This window comes from Plectropomus leopardus, chromosome 13 (genome assembly GCF_026936395.1).
Source record: "Plectropomus leopardus strain MGB_pleo_1.0 chromosome 13, ASM2693639v1, whole genome shotgun sequence".
In the NCBI taxonomy this organism is placed as follows: domain Eukaryota; kingdom Metazoa; phylum Chordata; class Actinopteri; order Perciformes; family Serranidae; genus Plectropomus; species Plectropomus leopardus.
In genome coordinates, this window is record NC_142188.1 from 4646347 (window position 1) to 4669615 (window position 23269).

General features: G+C 36.6%; 3 protein-coding genes across 7 annotated transcripts in view; 2 read left to right on the top strand and 1 right to left on the bottom strand.

Annotated features, from left to right (window-relative positions):
- Nucleotides 1-23269, bottom strand: part of LOC121954821 (uncharacterized) — a 53413-nt gene that overhangs the window by 17272 nt on the left and 12872 nt on the right. Inside the window, exons 1-12 of one of the 4 annotated variants that reach the window (XR_015778421.1) lie at nt 19507-19604; nt 18458-18648; nt 17650-17731; nt 16227-16396; nt 14335-14508; nt 11883-11927; nt 11026-11170; nt 9245-9435; nt 7372-7453; nt 5443-5612; nt 2863-3036; nt 96-162 (exon numbers count right to left, since the gene is read on the bottom strand). Coding sequence is in view for 1 of the 4 variants with exons in the window: in XM_088086544.1 (XP_087942670.1) it covers nt 22489-23213 (725 nt within the window). In the remaining 3 variants the exon portion in view is untranslated. Of the gene's footprint in view, nt 1-95; nt 163-2862; nt 3037-5442; nt 5613-7371; nt 7454-9244; nt 9436-11025; nt 11171-11882; nt 11928-14334; nt 14509-16226; nt 16397-17649; nt 17732-18457; nt 18649-19506; nt 19605-20048; nt 23214-23269 lie in introns of those variants that run through there. The other 3 variants (XR_015778420.1, XR_015778422.1, XM_088086544.1) reach the window with 3 other exon arrangements.
- On the top strand, nt 1830-14248 carry LOC121966494 (solute carrier family 22 member 7-like). 2 transcript variants are annotated; one of them, XM_088086543.1, is made up of 11 exons: nt 1830-1950; nt 2650-3048; nt 4277-4380; nt 4488-4642; nt 5450-5618; nt 5997-6120; nt 7321-7430; nt 7510-7724; nt 7872-7980; nt 9260-9466; nt 14122-14248. In XM_088086543.1, exons 1-11 carry the CDS (start codon nt 1945-1947, stop codon nt 14126-14128), a joined length of 1605 nt encoding a protein of 534 aa, XP_087942669.1. In that variant the 5' UTR covers nt 1830-1944; the 3' UTR covers nt 14129-14248. The 2 variants fall into 2 exon arrangements, with proteins under 2 accessions (XP_087942669.1, XP_087942668.1); XM_088086542.1 differs by lacking the exon at nt 14122-14248 and adding an exon at nt 11125-11405.
- On the top strand, nt 14140-19779 carry LOC121954855 (solute carrier family 22 member 7-like). Its single transcript, XM_042502582.2, has 10 exons — nt 14140-14520; nt 15230-15333; nt 15982-16136; nt 16234-16402; nt 17029-17152; nt 17599-17708; nt 17829-18043; nt 18203-18311; nt 18473-18679; nt 19545-19779. The coding sequence occupies exons 1-10, from the start codon at nt 14140-14142 to the stop codon at nt 19624-19626; spliced, it is 1656 nt and encodes a 551-aa protein (XP_042358516.2). The 3' UTR covers nt 19627-19779.

Here is a 23269-nt window from a genome sequence, read left to right on the forward strand (position 1 = left end):
ACTAATAAGAGATAAAGATGTGGTGAAAGAGAAATTGCTTTAATAATTAATAAAATAAAATCATTAAAAAAAAAAAAAAACTTTAAAAGTTTTACCCGTCAGCTGATGGTTTCTGGCGTAATGGCGCCTTCTGATGAACTTCTGCAGGAACCACAGGCAGAGCTGCAAACACAAACAGACACATTAAAACGTGTTTACACTTTCTTTTTTACAATATTACATTATTTTGATCAAATGTTTTTATGTAAAAATGCAATTAAACCATTTTTAAAAACTGTTTTTCTTTGTCTCCATTTTAATTTATTTTATGTTATTATTTAATATATTCATTTATATACTAAACCTCTTGTGCAGCATTTATTTGTTTTCATTTTTTTGTAGCTATTTTAAAGGACAAATTAATTCTAAAATATAAAATATGTCACATGTCCATTGTTTATTACAGATTAAATTCAACATTGACAGGATAATAAGTCGCATGAAGGAATGCTTAATTCTTTTATTGCATTTTTCATATTAACACAGTAAATTTGTAAGATACAGTTATTTAAAGAGTATTTTATTAGTCTCAAATTAAAGTAAGTTTATTTATGTATTCATTTTTATTTCTAAATATTTTAATTTTAATCATTATATTATTATTTATTATTTGAAATATTTCATTTAATTTCATATATGAATTGTTTTCTTTGAGTATGTCTTCAAATATTTTCTTGGCCCATTTTCATTTGTTAATTAGTCACAGATTGGAAAGCGATTTCCTACACTCAGAAGAATCTGGTCAGTTAAATCTTTTCAACATTTCACACATCAGTGTTTTTGTTTATGTTTAACTCCAGACACCAGACATCCTGCCTCCAGGAAGTTTCACATTTTTCCAGTGTTATATACTGTTTTACAATTTTTAAGCAACATCTATCTTTTCAAATTCTCTTTCGGTAGAATATAATTTTCCAGATGCATTTTAGTACGATTTGAGAAAAGGTTAGACTGAAACTGTGCATGTGTGCATCTGTGCAAAAAGATTGGTCAGCTGCTCCATCTGCACAGCTGAAACACACGGCGGGAGAGTACATTTTTAACGCAGGACAGACTTAGAAAACGGCTTTTTGGCTTTGAGAGGGGGATGCAACTTTAAATGGCTGCATTTTGTATTTATTTTACTGCCAGTTTTATTTGTAAGGCATGTTTTCTTAAAAAATAAATAAATGTGCCAGTTTTAAAGAAAAAAGAAAAAGAAAAATGTTGGTATTTTTTTTAAAGCAAAACAAGGGCTTAAGTACATATCATAAATATATTAAAAATAATGATATATAATTTATTAGAACTATGTGTGATACAATAATAAAAAAAAAATCATATTGTGAAATAAGGGGCGGGAGGGGAGAAAGAGAGCTTCCAGTATATATATATATATATATATATATATATATATATATATATATATATATATATATATATATATATATATATATATATATATATATATATATTTACAAAGTTAAATCTTTCAACTTAGAAATTAAAAAAAAAAAAAAGTGGGAAAACGTCTGATTGCAAAAAATAAGATAATATGTAGACACTTCTGATTTTCATGAAGGAAAACATAAATACATTCACTCATAGTCTCCTTTAATCACTTCTTTGTTTTCTGTCTATTTTGTTGTCTCAGTTTTATCATTTTTTCATTTAATAATAAATATTGACTTCAAACTTCAGACTTCAAAGGTGATGTTGGGTTTATGAACTCATTGTAACGTTGTGGGTCTTATGGTGAAACTTAGATCTGCTGCATGTGTCCAATGTGTAACCGATTTAACTGCGACGTCCAAAGGGTGAAGATCATGATGCTAGAAAAGGCTGCAGAGCCTAAATCCAGTCGGGGCTTAATCAAAAACTCTGCTGGTGTTTCTGATAAGTGCATCAATTGCGTGCAGTTTTTCGATGCAGGTAAGTAAGTACATTTTTTAAATTGTATTAACCCTTCATCACCTGGATCAGCACCAGTATTTTTGTGCTGCATTCAGATGTCTTTTACTGGTATAGAAACCTCTGAAACCTTGGAAAATTCGCTTGATATCTTTCAATAACACACGAAAAAAACATAACGAGCAAGTGGCAAGACGTCCTGCATTCTGCAAACTGCCAAAAATCATCTGAAAAATACGCCTTTTTTTTGGGGGGGGGACTAAATCCAGGAAACTGTGTAATTACAATTTTCTTAATTATATTTTAAGTAAAAAATTTAGCACTTTCTTGTGGTCACTTTCCTTTCATTTTACTTTTCTTTCTCTTTTTGTTTTGCTTATTTTTTAGGTAATTTTATTATTAATTAAAATTACATTACAGAAAAATGAGATAAAGGCAAATGAAAAAAATTGCATTTTTTTCTAGGTCATTTTCTTTTTTCTTACTTTTCTTTTCCTTTTTTGCTTATTTTTCAGGTAATTTTATTACAAATTTGAACTAATTTCTTGGTAATTTTTTGGCAATTTCTTGTTGCGTTGCAGGCCACCCTCTTGCCAAATATCAAGCCACTTTGCTCGGGTTTGAAAGGGTTAATCAAACAACATCTCAGTCCCCAGACCTTCATCAGGTTAATAAATGGTTAATTACCCTCTGTGAGCTTAAAGCCAGTCTCTTTTTCAGAGGCTGAGCGCAGTGAAGATGAAGTTTGAGAATATTCTGGAGGAAATCGGCGGTTTTGGGCCTTTTCAAATCCTCCTCCTCATCCTGCTGTGCACCCCGCGGATAGTTGTGCCCTGTCACTTCCTCCTAAATAACTTCATCGCTGCGCTGCCTCCTCATCACTGTGACATCAGCACCCTGAATAACGGAGGACTCTTCAGAAATTTAACTCACCAGCAGAGGCTGACCGTCAGCATTCCTGTACGAGAAGATGGGGTCCCAAAATCCTGCGAGATGTTTGCAGAGCCTCAGTTTCAGCTCTTAGCCAACAGCTCCGACAGCGCCGACCTGCCGACCGTCCGGTGTCAGAGAGGATGGGTTTACGACAACTCCACCTTCACGTCCACCCTGGCAACAGAGGTACGAGCACTGACATCATCCCATCAAAACATTCAAATATGAATAAAACAGGACACATTTCAGTGAGGGATGAGCCTTTACACTGCAGACAACTTTAATTCAGTTTCCTCCCCAACAGTGAAAACTGAAGGAATTCTAGTCAGGAGAAGTTTCAGATGGTTTCAATCCTCACCACTAAATTTTAGGACATTTATAGGATTTTAGGATGTTTCCTAGATTTCAGCAAGATTCTAGGATTTTAGGACATTTCAAGTTTTTTCTTGTAATTCTAGAAATTTAGGACATTTCTTGGATTTTAGGATGTTTCCAGGATTTAAGGCCAATTCTTGGATTTTAGGACATTTCTGGGACTTCAGCACATTTCTAGGATTTAAGGAAATTTATTGGAGTGAAGGACTTTTCTTGTATTTTAGGACATTTCTAGGACTGTAGAACATTTCTGGGTTTTGAGGACATTTCTAGGACTTAAGCACATTTCTAGGATTTTAGGAAATTTAGCGGATGTTAGGAAATTTAGCGGATTTTAGGACTTTTCTTGTGTTTTAGGACATTTCTAGGATTTTGGCACATTTCTAGGCTTATAACATTTCTAGAGTTTTAGGACATTTCTCAGATTATCAGACATTTCTTGGATTTTTGGATGTTTCCAGGATTTAAGACCAATTCTTGGATTTTAGGACATTTCAAGGATTTAAGGAAATTTCTGGGTTTTTTGGACTTTTCTTGGATTTTAGGATCTTTCTAGGATTTTAGGACATTAGGCGCTCTGTTGGGGGTTGTGGGGGATCCTCCAAACAAGCTCTATTGTTTTTTTGCTATTTTATGCACTTTGGTACGTTACCTGTACGGAAAGTACAAAAACAATTCCAAGTGTGAATCACTTTATTTTTAAATGTGAATTATAAAGTGGTTGGGTGGCCACCCAGCACCCAATAGAGGGACAGATTTAGAAGCAAGCTGAAAGTTGAGTATCAACACCTGAACCTTTGAGTTTTGTGCTTAAATACAATTGGTTCCAATTAATACTCGACTTAACTCTTACCTGCTCTTGCATTGACTTTTATTTTCTTATAATTCTCAGTTCTCATATATAAGAGCAACTGTGACATATCTCAGATTCCCCTGAGGATCAGTATCGTATTTCTGATCCTGATTTTTGTTTTATTTTGGAAAACAAATACCTAAATAGATCATTGAATGGCCTTTTCTCCGGTATCTGCTCTTCCAGTGGGACCTTGTCTGTGACAGAAAAGGCCTGACAAAAACCACAAGCACAATCTTCTTTCTTGGAGTGATGATGGGGGCCGTAGTTTTCGGATTCCTCTCTGATAAGTATGTTTATATAAAGTGTGTCAACATTTTCATTTTGAATTTAAAATCCAATTTGCTTTTGGGGATAAATCTTTAAATGTATTTTACTTTTTCACTCCCATTTCCAGGTACGGGAGGAGAAACATGCTCATGACCTCGTACGTCGCGACCATCGTGTTTGGCTTCTCCAGCGCGTTTTCAAACTCCTTCGTTGTGTTTTCAGTGCTGAGGTTTCTCACCGGGTTTGGACTGACCGGAGTCAGCATCACATCAATAGTCATTTGTAAGAAAGTTAATAATAAGTTATGATACGTCACGTGCCGTTTTCTCAGCTCTTTTCTCCCAGAATGGCCAAAATAATTATATCACAGGTTTAGGATTTTAGGAGTTTAAAGAACAAACACATCTAATCTGATCTAATGGTTTAACAAGAATTAATAATGTCAGCACTGATTTAAGGCAAGTTGTAACTTTTTTAAACTAGCTCATACTTTATTTCTTTATTTTAAAGGGACGTATCATATTAATGAACATCAGTGTGATACAAACGTAAATAAGCAGGAGTTAGCAGGGCTGCGATTTACATCCACAGTCCTTTGGCAGGTAACAAACAATAGAAATAAATGAAGAGAAACAAAGCAAAAGAAAAAAAAACAATATTCACGCAGAGGACAAAAGTACATTAACAGTAGCAATGTAAACTGTGTGGCATCCACTTATATCATTATATAAAGTTGTATATTCTTAACTTGTACTACATGTTGAACTATATAGTGTCCCTTTTTATTGTAATGTTGTTTGTCTTAACCATTGTGCAAACTGTATCTTCATGTAGTATTTTTTAAATTATTATTTTAGGATGCTTTTTAACATCAGGCAAGGGATTTCTGAAAAATGAAAACTAGCTCCGCGACTAATTCTGCTGCATTTATATTTGCTCAAATGTGCTTTAATGTCCCTTCTTAAATGAATAAACTACAAATTACAAACCACCAAACTCCTGCTGAATCCACGTAAGGACAAGGAGAGAAACTGCATCATAAATGAATTTTTATCATAAATTTATTTTGGCATTTTACACACCTTGCAGGTGTTGAGTGGGTGGAGCCAGACCGTAGGTCGCTCATTATCGTGATCGCCAGCCTGGCGTGGTCTGTCGGTAACATGCTGCTGGCTGCCTTTGCCTTCTTGGTGAATGACTGGCGGACGTTGATCATGACGGTCACAGCTCCGCTGATCCTTGCAGTGTTCAGCTGGTGGTGAGTGAAACAAACTTATATTATAGTTTTTCACAAAATGAACAATTAAAGGAACATTTTTTTTAATATAGACTTGCTGCGTTTAAGTGCTTTAAATTAGGTTTTTTTTTATTTAAAACTTAACACATATGTTAAAGGCAGAGGAAGCCGTGCCTTTAAAAATGACTGTAAATGAAAATCAGACACATTATGGGTTACTCTGAGGGTTTTTCTCACATATTGAAACACTGATTTAATTCACATTTTTTTCATTTTTTTCTCAATGTGTAAATTTAATGAATTATTACAATTTTTTAAAAAATATCATTATTAATTATTATAATGATTTTTAATTTAATATTGTCCAAACTCATGTGTCCATTTTGAATATGATTGCAGGTGGATCCCTGAGTCTGCACGCTGGCTTTTAGCCCACGGGAAAGTGGACAGAGCCCACTATTATCTTGACAAATGTGCCAAGTTCAACAAAAAACAAAAACTGTCATCCACATTTAAACAAGAGGTAAGTTTGAATGGATTTGTTTACAGCAAATATATTTCTATTTTTTTCTAACATAAGTTGTACTGACTCATATGTTTGTGTTTGTAAAAAAGAAAAGGGAAAACTGGAGCAGCGTATGTGTTATTCAGCCCAGTGTCCTGCTGTCATTACTTTAGGGGTTGGGGTGAATTTGTGCACTGCTTTCTCCCAGAATGCCTTTGTAACAGTAAAACTGGAGGGTGACAGAGTCTGAAATCTAAAAATCCTAAAAATAACATAGTATAGTATTTTATGTATGTCAGATCTGCTCACACATATCGCTTAAAGGAAAATTTCACTTTTGAAATTTGATTATATCTTAAAACAATATCCACGTGTCCATATGTGCACTGAAATCCATCGTTTTCAACATAGCCGTTCCAAGAGCCTGTTTTTCAGGGCGCTATGACATGAACAAAGTTCAACACGGGGTTGGTGGATCAAATCCAAAATACTGATAATTGAGTTGATTTTTTTTTTAGTTGAAGATTGATCCAAGCGTCAGTAAGATCCCACAGCCATCAAAGCATGAAAACATGCATTGCATTATTTCTGGGTGTCATTCTGGGCTTTTACCTTGGAATTTGTCATTTTTATTATTTTCCACTGGATGACGTCATTTTTACTACATTTGGCACATGGAGAAAATACTGTGCATGCTATTTCCATTGGGCGCACTGTTACAATCAATGCTGCTGCAAATCACTGACATATCCCAGGCTGTGACAATAAAAAATAAATGAATAAAATGTATAGTTTTTGAAATAATAATAATTAATAATGAACTACTTTGTGTGTAGTGTTTGGAAATAATTCATTTTTGTGTTTTTTTCCCATCTAAAAACATAGCATTTAAAGTGTTAAAATTCAGAAAATGATTAAATATTAGATATTTATAATTATGACTGATGTTGGTTGAAAAAAAATTCAATAAAAGAATAAAATCATATCAATGTATAATACTATGTAAAGCTAATTTTGAAAAGAACATTTTGCGCACAGAGCGATACCAGTGTGTGTGTAAAATTAAAGCGGGCCCTAAGGGGTTAATCAAAAACATAATCGTGGGGGCTTCATAAAAGAGGAAAAAAAACACAAGTGAGAGAGGACTGCAACATAAAATCATTTAAGACTTGAGAAAATGGGAACTTTTTTTGACATTATTTATCCGCCTCTGTGCAGACACTCTCCAACATGGAAATCCTGGACAAGCAGGACAAAAACTACACGTACCTTCACCTCATCAAGACCCCCAAGATGAGAAAGTTAGCTCTAAAGACTGGGATTGTGTGGTGAGCATCGCCTCGACTAATACCTACAAAAAACACAGAAAAAAAACAATCAGCAATGATTTACTGTTAAACTCTGCAGGTTTGGAGTTGCAACGACGTATTATGGAATCAGCCTGAACGTCAGTGGATTTGGTTTAGACATGCACCTCACACACTTCATCTACGCGGCCATCGAGGTCCCTGCGAAGCTGATACTCTTTTGCCTTCTCAACATCATTGGACGGAGGAAGTGCCAAGCTGGCACGCTGCTGCTGACGGGCATCTGCATCGCCATAAACATCTTTTTACCACAAAGTCATAATTTTCTTTCACATTTTACAGAAATGACATAAACACGTTGATTTGTGAATTAGACTGAGCTGACACTTAAGTGTCTGTCTTCTTGTTGTGTGAAGTTGGTTGAATGTTTGATTTTATTAATTATTATTAATTAATTTGTAGGTCTGCGGCATTTACGTGCTGTTGTTGCCATTCTTGGAAAGGGCCTATCAGAGGCGTCCTTCACGACCGTCTTCCTCTACACAACAGAGCTTTACCCCACAGTCATCAGGTCAGTTACCGTCACACAGCTGCATTAAGCTGCAAAATTATGCTCATCATTCGTATCAGGGAAGATAATAAAAATAAAAATAATAACGTTTATATTGCACCTTTCACATAAGAAATGCAGCATAAAGTCTGTTACAATCAAAAGCAGCCCATTCAGCAAAAGAGAACATTTAAAAAATCAAAAGCTTCAAATAATAAAATCATCAATCATAAAATCAATTAGGTTGAAACACTTTAAAAGTCAGTGGGTAAGATATTACAGGATATTTAAGGTGTGATTTCCCTTTAAGCTGAACATTCTTTCAAAATTTAGGGAATGAAATTAAGATCTAGATAATTTAAAAAAATCTAAATTTCTTTTTATTTGTCCATTAATCTTATAATTTCTTTTGTTACATTGTGTGCATCACTTTACTAGTTCACCAGTTATTGAAATTTTATTAACATTGTCTTGTGTTACTTTTTGTTGTCTCTTTTTTTCAGTCTTTTCAACTGTGGTATTATTAAAGGTCCAGTGTTTAAAATTTAGGGGGATTTAGTGGCATCTAGTGGTGAGAACTGCGGATTGCAACCAGCCGCTTGCTCCCGGTTAGAATGAAATTAAAAGGTGATTAAAAACACTGAATAAAGCGGTAAATCAGTGTTTATCGGATGCTGTTTGGCATGTTTAAGACGAGCTGCTAGACCAGCACCTGCTAATGTGTGATGAGCTTTTTACTTTGATAACTTAAGATCCAGACTTGCAGGAGTTTTTCACCAAAAGGCGAATTACCGCAGAGGTCAGACCACCTCCAGTGCCCTCGTCAGGAGAAGGTTGCAAACTATGGTGTCTGAAACTAATAGAACTGAAAACTAATATCCATCGATGACGCTCTCCCCATGTCGATGTAGACGGCTCATTCTAAGGTAACGAAAACACAGAAATTCGTATTTTCAGGTGATTATACACTAAAGATAACATACTTCTTATATTGTACCCCATTTCTGCCAATAAATCCCCCTAAATCCTAAACACTGGACCTTTACGACTATCCCATTCACTGGAAGAAATAATATTATTATTAATATTGTGGAAAATGTCAGATTTCTCTCAGTCCAAAGAAATGTAAATCTTAAAATCATTTTTAAGCCAATTATTCCCATTTTTGCAAGCACAGTTTAGAGAATAACTTACCTTAGACCAAATTTTGAACATATTTTTACAAAAAAGCAGCACTGTCACAGAGAAGGTTTCATGTGGAGGACTAATTGATTAATCGATTTACCTTCTGTCTCACCAGACAAAATGGATTAGGTTACAACAACTTTGTGAGTCGTGTGGGAGTCTCAGTGGCGCCGCTCATCCTGATGCTGGAGGACGCGTGGACTCTTCTTCCTCAGATCATCATCTGCTCTTTGGCCGTCACCTCTGGCCTGGCGGCTCTGCTGCTTCCAGAGACGCTGAATGAGAAGCTGCCTGAGACAATAGACGACATTGAGAAGCCGAGGTTGGTTAATCAATCACGCAAAAAAAAATATGTAAAAAATACTAAAATGTCTTTGACATCATCTGGTGGTAACATCGAGACACACAGCAATGATTTTAAACTTATGACTAAATTCACAAGATGAAGGAGAACAACTCTATTTTTCATTCTGAGAGTTTTAAGAGATTTTCCAAATTAAACACCATTAAAAAAAAAAAAAACCTTAACAGATCAAAAACAAATCAGTGGATAACACTGATGTTATCAAGCCTTCAATTAGAAATAATAACTTATATATTTAAGGGTGAACTGCATTTATTTGAGAATCTATAGAGTCCCTTTATAGATAATGTAAAGGATTTAGATCCATCACACGATCAGCTGAATGACTCATTTTTGTGGAGCATGCAGATTCTGAGCTTGCATAAATAATAATAATAATAATAATAATAATAATAATAATAATAATAATAATAATAATAATAATAATAATAATAATAATAATAATAATAATACATTTCTCATTTTTAATGTTTATTGCAATTATTGTACTCAATTTTGTATGGATTAAATTATTTTTAATATACTAAGAGCATTTTGTTTTTATTTTGTGTATTTTTTCTACTTTTTAAAAAAAAAACATATTTATCTTTTTGTTCCCTCTCTTTTATGATTTAATTATGTGTTAAGTTTATAAGCGCATAAAAAAAAATCTATAAATATTATTTATTATTAATATTATTATTATATTGTGGGGGATAAAAACAAACACGTTTATGAGGAGTGCAGCAGCTAAGCCTAAACTCAAAGCCACTGAGCGCTTCCAGGATGAGCTATTAATTAATGTGTGCATGCAAGTCGTCAGCTGTTTGTTTAGTGAAAACAAGATTCCCAATTCTTCTTGTCTTTGACGCTGTTTATTTATTTATCAACTTTTCACAATCAGCCTGACATCACACGCACGGATGTGTTATAGGGAAGCCACGCGGCGTCACAGAAGTAAACAAACAAAAGTACTGTATCATCGCCGTCTAGACACAAATCTTGATGCATAACGGTTTGTACTTATAGAAACACACACAAACACACACACACACACACACACAATATAACCACAGTGACCCCTTCAGGACAGGTAACATCCTACATGCATGTACATCAGGAATGGCTCCTATAAGGATTACCATTCAATAATTGATGGAAACAATAACAGAACCACAGTCAGTGTTTTAGAAGTATGTAACCCTAAACAGGCACATTTTGGGTTAACACCTCCTCTTTACAAGCTTGAGTGCTGCCATAATCCATGTCCCATAGTTGGACATGAGGAATGTGCTTGGCCTGAAGCCACATGACTATATAACCTGCCCAGCTACAGTATGTGTGGCTGATATTTATAAGTAAGGTTGCCTTTTTCAACCTTTTTTTGCTTCATATCATTCTTATTTAAATGGTCTTCATCATGTGTTTTATTTTAATGGAGGTCAGGATCAGACATGCGTCAGTCTGACAGTAAAGACACCAGAAGTAAAAGCCTCGCTGGAGGTTTGTCCCAATCAAACAAAACAAAAAACTCCTACCTTTAGAGAGCTTTAAATATGAGGTGTTCTTGAGCTCAGACAGCAGTGTTATCAGTACAAACAGAAAATCACTGCCATGTTGTCATTGTGTCATTTCAGAGGAAGTGAGGTCTCCCGTCGCTCTGTGGAGGCTGCAGATGTGTTTCTGGAATCAAAGAGCACAACAGACACAGAAAAGTAAAACCAGGACTTTATGTGCTCATGCAACATATAGAACTACCACGACCTTACTGCCTCCTGCACATGTAAACAGAGGAGACCAGCACACTGTTATCATGGATTGCGTGTTTGCTTTGCAAACATCAAGATAATGGACTATAGCAGATAATGTATTGATAAGGTAGACCTATAAATTCAATAAAGTTCTAAAGTTCCCATGGCACTGATTCATCTGCAATTGTGTTTTTATGTAATTTAATATACCGACTGTAGTCTAATGCAGGGATACCAAAGTTGCATTGTCAGGGGGCATATATTATTATAAAATACATTTCTGTATATTTGATCATTTTTAAAGGTAAACTGATTAAATAGTGTACATTTATTGTTAACAATGTACGATTTTACTACATTTTTTGGCATAATATTTATTCTATTATTTTGTTTATTATTTTAGTTTACTTTTTATATATAGGCTAAAATCCTATGTACTTAATGATAATAATAATAATAATAATAATAATAATAATAATAATTATTATTATTATTATTATTATTATTATTATTATATCCCATACTTTTATTACATTTATTTTGCTTATAATTAATCAATTTAATGATATTAAATCTAATGAAGGACAAAATGTTTTTATAATTGAAAAAAAGATGTTTTAAAAACCTTAAAAGTTCACTTTTACCTGTCAGCTGCTGGTTTCTAGTGTAAGCAGGAACTACGAGCAGACCTGCACACACAAATACACACATTAAAACGTGTTTACAGTTTTTTCCTATCATTTTTTTCATTCAAATATATTCACATTATATACCAATTCAACCCTTATCTCTCATGTAGTTTTTTTAAATAAAGAATCTCTTTATTTTAATTTATTGTTATTCAATTTTATTATTTTCATATATTTAATTTAAATACATTTTTTTAAAGTTTATTTTAACATATTACTTTAAATACTTTTTGAAATAAAAAAATAAATAAAATTTGAGTGAAACATGAACTTCATCTCCACCATCTGGCAGTTTAGTCACAATAGTCTTATAATAAAAATAATAAATATAAAAATAATTTGCACATTTTTTCCAGTTATTGAGCCAAGTTTCATATTTCCAGCTCACTTCAGCTCAAAGCAATTTGAGCTATGGCATAAGACAGCAAATTATAATAATAAACCTGCACAAACTCATTAGGGTCTAAATATAACTGAGGGAATGTGTATGACCCACAGGCAAAATGGATAAAGTATCAGCCTGAAGGCGCAACAAGCTATTTTATGCATGAAAACATAAGGAGCTGAACACAGTACAGCAGATGAAAATGCTGCCTCTGAAAAGCACGATGATAATGAGGTTTCTTTTCAAATGATTTATTCAAGGCTTTGAAGTGGATTTGAACACTCACACGGAGAATAATTAGGAGCAGAGTTCATTTTAGGGCAGCAGCTCATCGTCAGAAAACTCCCTGTTATCATCCAACATTATCTGTTATTTCATTTGCCATTTTTATTCTCATCAAATCAAATTATCTGTTTATCAACCTGGCGTCTTTTTAGTTGAGATTATAACCAATTTTTCACACCCAGAAGCCTTCAGTCAGTTAAATCTTCACTGCATTGCAACCAAACTTGAATGTCCTGTTCAGTTTATGTTTAACTCAGCAACATGTGTATTACAAACAGCTCTCTAACATTGCATACACTCTCCCCTGCCCTCCCATCGTGCAGAAACCCCCCTCCGCTAATGTTTCACTTTAACTCAGAGTTTAAGCACTTTAACCACATACAGTCATCACCGCCCTCAAAGAAATGTGCAACTTTCTTTTCAGTCTTGCTAATTGAGTGAAGGAAACCAGCCTTATTTACCACTCTGCCTTCAATGTTTGTAGTTTTTTAGCATGGTTTGCTGCTGACACTGTTTCATTTAATTCTTTTTTAATAGTTTGCAATTTTCCATAGAGAGCTAATTAGCACAACTGAATAACAGGTTAGACTGAAAGTGTTGCTTAAGCTGTGTATTAAAGTGATTAGTCTGCTGCTCCAATCTCACAGAGAACAGCTGAAACACACATATTACACAACAAAATGCACAAACTCAAAGAGGACAGCTGCTCTGTGACTGAGAGGCCACAAAAAAGGACCATGACAGTTAAACTGACCTTTAACCTAAGATCACCAAAATCTGATCAGTTTATCCTTGAGTCGGAGTTAATGTTCGGCGTTCTTGAGATATCACATTTTCAAGTATGGCCGGATGTACAGACAGAGGTACGTACACACAGACAACCCGAAAACACAATGCCTCCGGTCTCAGCTGTCGCCGGTGTTGGAGCATAAAATTTTTTAAATAATTTTGTAGACAATTTTTTGCCCCTGACACTTTTCAAACTTTCCTGGAGGGAAAGAAATACATTTGCTGATAGCCTCCTTTAATTATTTCCTTATTTGCTGTATTTTTATTTGCCTCAGTTTGATCGTGTGTGTGATCTAAATAATAAATAATGCCCACATTGATTTGACAGTTCATCCTCAACGCCTGACAGGAGACAGGATAATGTTTTTAATGAAATAAATGACACTGGATTTATTTATATTAAAACACCTCTAAAAAAGTGAAAAAGACAACATAACTGTGCTTCTTAAATCCCTAAATATCTGGTGCTGTGACTGTTGGGTTTCTCTTGTGTCTAATGTGTAATCTATTCCATCTGACAACTTTACAATGTCCAAAGGTGACATGTAGGGTTAATTATCATTTTGGTTTGGTCAGAAAGGCTGCAGAGCCTAAATTCAGTCTGAGAAAACGGATCAGAGAACTCTGCAGGTGATTGTGAGTGAGCTGCAGAAGTGCAGAATTAATAAGAGTAGAAAAAAGTGTAATAGTTAATTTACTTAACTTCTGTGAGCTTAAAGCCAGTCTATTTTTCAGAGGCTGAGCGCAGTGAAGATGAAGTTTGAGAATATTCTGGAGGAAATCAACGGTTTTGGGCCTTTTCAAATCCTCCTCCTCATCCTGCTGTGCACCCCGCGGATAGTTCTGCCCTGTCACTTCCTCCTAAATAACTTCATCGCTGCGCTGCCTCCTCATCACTGTGACATCAGCACCCTGAATAACGGAGGACTCTTCAGAAATTTAACTCACCAGCAGAGGCTGACCGTCAGCATTCCTGTACGAGAAGATGGAGTCCCAAAATCCTGCGAGATGTTTGCAGAGCCTCAGTTTCAGCTCTTAGCCAACAGCTCCGACAGCGCCGACCTGCCGACCGTCCGGTGTCAGAGAGGATGGGTTTACGACAACTCCACCTTCACGTCCACCCTGGCAACAGAGGTACGAGCACTGACATCATCCCATCAAAACATTCAAATATGAATAAAACAGGACACATTTCAGTGAGGGATGAGCCTTTACACTGCAGATGTTTTGACTTCTCTGAAATAATGCAGGAAGATCTAATAATATTAATGATAGCTTCATATCTTTACAGGACTACTAGATTCATAACGTAATAATGTTGTGTGTTTTAGTGTTTACTTTTGTGTACTCTAATTTATAATCTTGTATAACTTGTGCAAAGTGTCTTTGAGTACCAAGAGAAATAATCTATAAATAATTTCAGTTGGTGCTTTCTCAAGGCATTTTTTTAAACCACAGCCAATGTGTTTTAAACGCAATATTCAACTAATATTCTAATGCATTATTATACTACTACGGAAGCCCTGAGGGGCAAGTGACAATTTTTTTTTTCTGGTGGTCCATTTCTAAGTCCCAAAAATTCTTTTGTTCATGTGTGAAAGAGAGTGATACAATTTTTACTTTTGGCAAGAATTTTTTTTTTGGCGAGAATTTTTGTTTTTAAGTATATTTTTACAGACTTCTTGTTTAATATTTTCTTTTTTCTGTTTATTCCTATCAAAATTTCCTCCGGGAATCAATATAGTATTTCTGATTCAGATTTTCGTTCGTTTCAGGTCCATATTATAAACACATAACTAAATATACAATCTAATAACCTTTTCTCTGTGATCTGCTTTTGCAGTGGGACCTTGTCTGTGATAGAAAAAGCCTGAGAAAAACCTCAAGCACAGTCTTCTTTGCTGGAATAATGATCGGTGCCATAGTTTTCGGATTCCTCTGTGATAAGTATGTGTATATAAAGTCTATCTCCAACATTTTCATGATGAAGTGAAATTCCAGCAGCTCACATTGTTGTGGGCTCCATGTTTGAATTTTAGATTGTTCAAATGACAATGGGAAAAAATGCAATATACCTTATCAATTTTATTTAAATCGGTGTTGCAATCTAACTTTTATTAAAACAGTGGGGGAAAAAGTTGGGTGGAATCAAAAAGTGTTAATGATATCTGTAATGGTTATTTAAATTTGACATTTTTGTGGAATTGTTCGTTATACTTTAGTTAAAAAATGAGATGCCACTGAAAAAAATGCAGGAGTCTTTGCTTTAAAGCTACATGCAGCTGCACACGCTCACTCCTCACAGGAAGCAACTGAAAAAAGACACCGCTGCTGAAAAAAAAAAAAAAGTCATCAGACGTCACAGGCTGGGTTCAGTTTATTCCTAAGGGAGTTGCTCAGTGGTGCATGAAGCCAAAAAAGTTAGACTCCCATGAGTAAAATCACCAGGATCTTCTGCATCATTGGGCCCATTAAGCAGGCACACTAGAGACTTTTGCCGGTCAAGTGGCTAAATTTAGGAACAGCTAAAAGGAAACTTAATCCCAAATCTTCATGTTCATCTCACGACATCTTAAATCTACTTCTCATCTCCAGGTACGGGAGGAGAAACATTCTGCTGGCCTCGTACATCATGTCCATCGTGTTTGGCTTCTCCAGCGCGTTTGCAAACTCCTACGTTTTGTTCGCAGTGCTGAGATTTCTCACCGGCTTCGGACTGACCGGAATCGGCATAAATTCGATGGTTCTCTGTAAGCAAACAAGCTCACCGTAACAACATTTCGCTTGATGATACGTCACATGTTGTGTTCACAGCTTGTTTCCGACAAAATTGTACACACCTTGCAGGCATTGAGTGGGTGGACACAGGTCATAGGTCGTTTATCAGCGTGATTGGCAGCCTGTCCTGGGCTGTCGGTAACATGCTGCTGGCTGCGTTTGCCTATTTGGTGAATGACTGGCGGACGCTGATCATGACGGTCACAGCTCCTCTGGGCTTTGCAGTTTTGACCTGGTGGTAAGTGAGACGCAAACGTTTGTTAGAGTTTTACGCAAAAAGAACAGTAAGGGCGCCGCAGCGGCCGCAGGTTTGATTCCCACTGCTGACGCTTTGCTGCATGTCACACAAGCACGCCCACTCATACACGTTCATGCACTACAGTCACACTTTAATATTCTATTTTTTAACTGTTTTTGGTAGATTTGCTGACTTTATGTTGACTTTGTTTGTTTACATGGACTTTGGTTTTTTTTTATTATTGTTATTGAGGTGAGATTTCCTACAACTTTGTTTTTTGTTGTTGAATTTATGTTTTCTGTTCTCTTTTGTGCAAATAAAACCAAACTCTTAACCTTATATCCTCTTTCTCTCCCCTCATTCATGCTAGAGCTATCCCAGCAAAAAAATAAAATAATCTTTAAAAAAAATAATTTAAATATACATTTTCATGCAAAGCTTAATGAGTTTAGGTGGTTCTTAAAAAATAAGTATTTTATTTAAATCTGAACACATTTTTTATTTTAAGATTTACCTTTTTTTTTTTTTTACAGATTGAAAAACTGATTTAACTCATTAATACTTGATACAAGTTTTATATTCTCTGATTGCAACCTAAACTATGTCCATTTTGAATATGATTGCAGGTGGATTCCTGAGTCTGCACGCTGGCTTTTAGTCAATGGTAAAGTGAAGAGAGCCCACTTTTATCTTGACAAATGTGCCAAGTTCAACAAAAGACAAAAACTGTCATCCAAATTTAAAGAAGAGGTAAGTTTGGGCTTGATGTTAAATGGCTTTGCTTTGAGCCCCTCCAGCCAGTTTTACTTCCTGTGAAACAGTTATCGGCCTTTTTTTAGACAGAGAATGGGGGTGTGTTTAATAGTTGGACACAACATTAATCTATATCCATAGCAATGAGGTTGCAGCAATTGTATTTTGGGAAACAGCATTATGGCACTTAATTTGATAAATGTGCTCTTTATCAGAGCACAAATGAGACAACAAATGAGACAAAGCTGTGTTGAACAAATCAAGCATTTTTCGACATTACAAAATTTTGTTAGTGTTTTTTTTTTTTTTTTTTTTTTTGGTACCGATGGAATAATTAGAGTAACCAGTAGTTCTGCCAGTGTTTATATTGGCATCTAATCTTGAAGACAGACATGAAAAAACGCAAACATATCCTTTGATATTATCTATCCGCCTCTGTGCAGACACTCTCCAACATAGAAATCCTGGAAAAGCAGGACAAAAACTACACGTACCTTCACCTCATCAAGACCCCAAAGATGAGAAAGTTAACTCTTCTGACTGGGATTATGTGGTGAGCATCACCTCGAGAAATACCTTCGAACACAATAGAAAATATACAGCAGATTTATGGAAGGAGGCAGCTTACAGAGACATCAATAAGCAATAGTTTGTTGTGTATTAAACTCTACAGGTATGGCATTTCCTCAACATATTATGGAATCAGCCTGAACATCAGTGGATTTGGTTTAAACATACACCTCACACACTTCATCTACGCGGCCATCGAAGTCCCTGCCAAGCTGATGATCTATTGCCTTCTTAACATCATTGGACGGAGGAAGTGCCAAGCCAGCATGGTGTTACTGACGGGCATCTGCATCGCCATAAACATCTTTTTACCAAAAGGTCATTGTTAGATTTCACAGAAATGACATGAAAACACACATTTCTGTGTGATAATGTGACATGGTTCGAGCTGACACTTCAGTGTCTGTCTTTTTGTCAAGGTAGTTGACATGTTGTACACACTTATCTTATTGCACGTGCTGAACTTTTTCTTTGTAGGTCTGTGGCACATGCGTGCTGTTGTTGCCGTTCTTGGAAAGGGCCTATCAGAGGCTTCCTTCACGATTGTCTTCCTCTACACATCAGAGCTTTACCCCACAGTGCTCAGGTCAGACACAGTAAATATACATATATATATATATATATATATATATATATTCAGTATGCGACCACTAAAACTCCTGAACCTTTCCTATCTGGGGTCACACAGATGGTTTCATATCATATGGACAACTAATTGATTAATCGATTTACCTTCTGTCTCACCAGACAAAATGGTTTGGGCTACACCAGCTTTGTGAGTCGTCTGGCAGCGTCTGTGGCTCCGCTGATCCTGATGCTGGAGGACGTGTGGACTCTTCTTCCTCAGATCATCATCTGCTCTTTGTCCATCACCTCTGGCCTGGCGGCTCTGCTGCTTCCAGAGACGCAGAATGTGAGGCTGCCTGAGACAATAGACGACATTGAGAAGCCGAGGTTGGTTAATCAACACACGAAAAATACAATCAATACATGAAAGCCAGAATCTGTAAAATAAAAAAAAAAATCTCTGGCGTCATCTGGTGGTAACATTGAGAACGATACTGAGACGCACAGTAATGAATGCTGACTAATGTTTTGCTTCTGATTTTCAAACTGAAAACTGAATTTGTGAGATCAAACAGAACAACTCTGTTTTTCATTTTGAGAGTTTTAAGAAAAAGTCTCAATTAAATATGTTTATATGGAGTATCATTAAATGACTGATGGACACAACAACATGAACAACTGAACACAGTCAGTGTTCTGGGTATGTGACCCTAAACAGGCACATTTTGGGTTAACACCTCCTCTTTACAAGCTTGAGTGCTGCCCCTACATTCACTTGTCCTGCGACCAAATCCATGTCCATAGTTGGGCACTGCCCTCGCCTCTCTGCCAGTTTGAGGAATGTGATTGGCCTGAAGCCACATGACTATATAACCTGCCCATATACAGTATGTGTGGGGGCCCGATTGGCTGATATGTATGTGTCCGTATATGATAGGTTGTCTTGTTAAACCTTTTTTCCTTCATACCATTGTTATTTAAATGGCCTTCGTCATGTGTTTTATAATGACCCTGATGGAGGTCACGAGCAGAAATGCCTCAGTCTGCCAGTAAGGACACTCACTGGAGGTTTGTCCCAATCAAACAAAACAAAAAGCTCCTACGTTTAGGGAGCTTTAAATATGAGATGACTGTTTAATATGAGTCAGAGATGCGTCATATTTTAAGGCCGTAAGGTGTTCCTGAGCTCAGACAGCAGTGTTATGAGTACAAACATTAAAATCACTGCCATGTTGTCATTGTGTCATTTCAGAGGAAGTGAGGTCTCCCGTCGCTCTGTGGAGGCTGCAGATGTGTTTCTGGAATCAAAGAGCACAACAGACACAGAAAAGTAAAACCAGGACTTTATGTACTCATGCAACATATAGAACTACCACGACCTTACTGCCTCCTGCACATGTAAACAGAGGAGACCAGCACACTGTTATCATGGATAGCACATCATGTCTTCTCTGCTATTGGTGAGAAAACTCAAAATCTATGTGTTTGTAAACATCGAGATAATGGAATTTATAATAACGTATTTATCAGGTACAATCTGACTAAACTATATGTTACTTATCAGCAATACAGTTTTATTTAAGGTACAAACTGAATAAACTATACATGTTACTTATTAATCTGTGGGGTTTTATTTAATCTGAAATACAGTCTGTACTCTAATAGATAAGTGTTATCTAATCTATTGCACTTTTCTGTATTAGGAAACCAGACTTCTGTCTGCCATTGTTTTTTTATGTTGGCATGTTTCAGATTTCACAGCAGTGCCCTACTTTGTCACATCAAAGCTGCATCCAGTCAGTCTGGGAAAAATCAGTATCAATCGATGTGTCATCCCCTCTGGATATTTATAGCGTTGCAATTGCAAGAACGGAAGCAGATTCAACAAATCTCTGACATGTTTCAAGTTACAAAGCTTAAATGTCATAACATGTCCTCTGGGTCAAACAAACAAAAAAAACCCAACAGAAAAACATGTAAGTTAATGAGTGCATGAAAATCAGATTGCAATAAAATATTTGATATGTGCATGTAACAGAAAAAGAAAATATTGAATATGTGAGTTACACACCTAAAATATATAATAATAATCAAAATCCTAATTATTTTTCATGCAGATCCCCAAAAGTTCATCTTTAAATTTAGTATTTCACTATTTAGTAAGTATTTTAATCAGAAAAAGTAATTTCTGGACCTCTCTAACACTTCTTTCAGGCAGACACTCCTAACAAGCATAATTAATTAAGCTTTTCAAAGTTAACAAAACTGAATTTCTAATCATTTCTACTCTTGTAGAATTAACTGTTTGGTTTGGAGTTTGCTGACAGCATTGTAAATTTATTTATTTTAGATTTCTGCAGTGTTATTTTTCATTTGCAGCATGTTTCTGTTGTAATTGTTTTGGATTTTAATATTTACTTTTGAATTGGCATTATTTCCTGCAGCATGTTTCACCTATGGAATTTCAATGGAAATTTTGGCACATTGAAGCACATTAACCCTTGTCGGCATGAAGACACAGTCACAGGATTCCTGAGATCCTTAAAAAAAAATCGCAAAAATCATGATTATACAATCTTTTGTTCAAGTTTTGCCAAATCAAAAGTTTTACTATGTAAGTTGCTGAAATTCAGGTATCTGGGTTTACAAACATAACAGTGAGATCCGGGAGGGACTGTTACGTTCTTATCAGAATTCACACAACCACAGCGTCGTTCAGGCAGAGCGCTGGTTCATTCATGCTTTACAATGGCCGCTCATTCAACAGCTGCCCGGCTATCAGCTGACAGCTGACACCCAATCATACTCATGCAGGTGTAATCTGACACTTCTCAGACACTGCTGGGGTACTCATGCCAATGCCCTTTGCTGCCAGAGCTCTGTCTAGCCCGACTAATGTGGCGAGAGTGAGGTTACATGTATTTTAGAATAGAGTGCACCAGGAATGAGTCTGGAAGTCGATGGGTTTGTTGAATAGGTTTTTGGTTAGATGCCTGAAATTAAGGTCTGTGATTAAAGCTGAAAGGACCTTTATGTTTTGTTCTACAACATAAAATGTGTCAGAAAATAATACCAAACTTTTGAAACTTGTGAAGTGTTTATGTGTCTTTAAAAAGACAGTTGCCAACAAATGGCTACATGTGACTATAGATATACCCCCAACACCGTGTTGGAAATAACTTAGCTTTTTACTTCTAGTGATTGCATTTAGACTTCAAAAATTGTAAAAATGGTGTTCATTTGTGAAAATTATCTTGATGAACAAAATTTGTGTGTATGATTAACTTTTGTGTGCAATGATGACACTTGACTACTTAAGACCCAAGAGTTCATAAAGGTTCAAAAACAGAAAACTTTTTTTTCATAAAAATGAAATGATACTCTCTTTAAAATGAGATCAGATGTGAATAAAACCGCACATCAACCACACTACCCCGAACCGGGAGGATGAGAACCGCCAGGCCATGACTCAATCACTCAGCAGAAGCAGAGCTGCGTTAAGCAAGAGGGCAAAGCAAAACATCATCCAGGATCTGCCACTAGAGAAAAGCCGGCACAATCACTGGAAACCCAAACAGAAACAGAGTCTGAACAAGCTACGCCAAACTGCAGACTAGGCTTGTAGTTCCACTTTTGGCCTCAATGTAAATTTGGCTTCAAAGCCTAGTGCTGTTCCCGAGGGCTTGCACACGACACGGTCTGGTGATGTCTGGCTGTTTACGTCATGGATGCATTACGAAAAGTCTGGATACAGCCATGGAGGCTGGGTCCAGTTAATTTCTATGAGAGCTGCTCATTGACGCATTAAATATAAAAAAACAACTCTCTTTCTGGATATAAAATTCTCAGATCAACAGGCCCATGAGGCATGCACACTAGAAACTCATGGCAGCCAAGCGTCTAACTTCCAATGGTGGAGCATCAGATTTCCAGGTAAGCGCTTTGCGAGGTTGAATAGTGGTCAAAAAAAAAAAAAATTGCGGCTCTTTTAGACTTTCCAAATGTTATTAAACTAGATGACTCAAATCTAGAGAGTGAAGGAGCACAGCCTTATCTGTTAAATCTAACCTGATTGTAAAAGGTCAAGTTCTGTGACTGAACTTTGGTTTTGGCATTAGCTCCAAAAATTCAACAGAAGCATGAATTGTCCCCAACTAGACTGACAGAGACATCTTTTTGCAAACAGTTTGTCCTCCTCAAAGCCTCGTCTCCACAGTCTCAGCCACAGTATCCACAGTGGGTCTCATGTTCCCTTTCGGACGTCGGTTTTGACAGCAGGGCAGCGCCTGCAGCACCTCTTTGAGCCCTTTGGTCATGAAGATGTAGAGGAAGGGGTCCACCAGAGGGCTGAGGTAGAGCAGCAGGTGAGACACCAGCCCAAGGTATGCCACCGTCTCCTTGAAGGACAAAGCCTCCAGGAGGACGCTGAGGATGAAGGGGACGTAGAGGAGGGTGTAGTTGGCCCATATCGCACCAATCCCCCACACTACCCTCCTCCTCTCTGGGGTTTTAGGGTTAGATCTGGAGCAGATCAGGGCCCTCCAGGAGTCCACAGCAAAGAAGAGGAGGAGGGGAAAAGGAGCGAGTAGAGACACAGCAAACCAGAGGGTGTACTTCAGCACGGCGAGGGCCAGGATGGCAAACGGAGCAGCCCACGCCACCAAGGTGACCGCAGGAGACTGCCTGATGCTGCTGCAGCAGCCAAGACATTGCGGGTAGGCTACCAAGAGATGGCGTTCCTGAGCTATGAACAGCATGAGGGTGATGTTGGTGACGACACCAAAATAGAAGATGAAGTCGGTGGCGTTGGAAGAGAAGACGGTCCCAGTTTCCATGTCCTGGTCCACATGGGGACGACTAAAGAAACTGACAATGTCAGAGACCAGGAGGAATATGACAGGCATGGGGACTTTGTTCTCACCTGGACAGACATCAGAGGAACAGAAACTGTCAAAATGAACACATCTCATTTCCCTC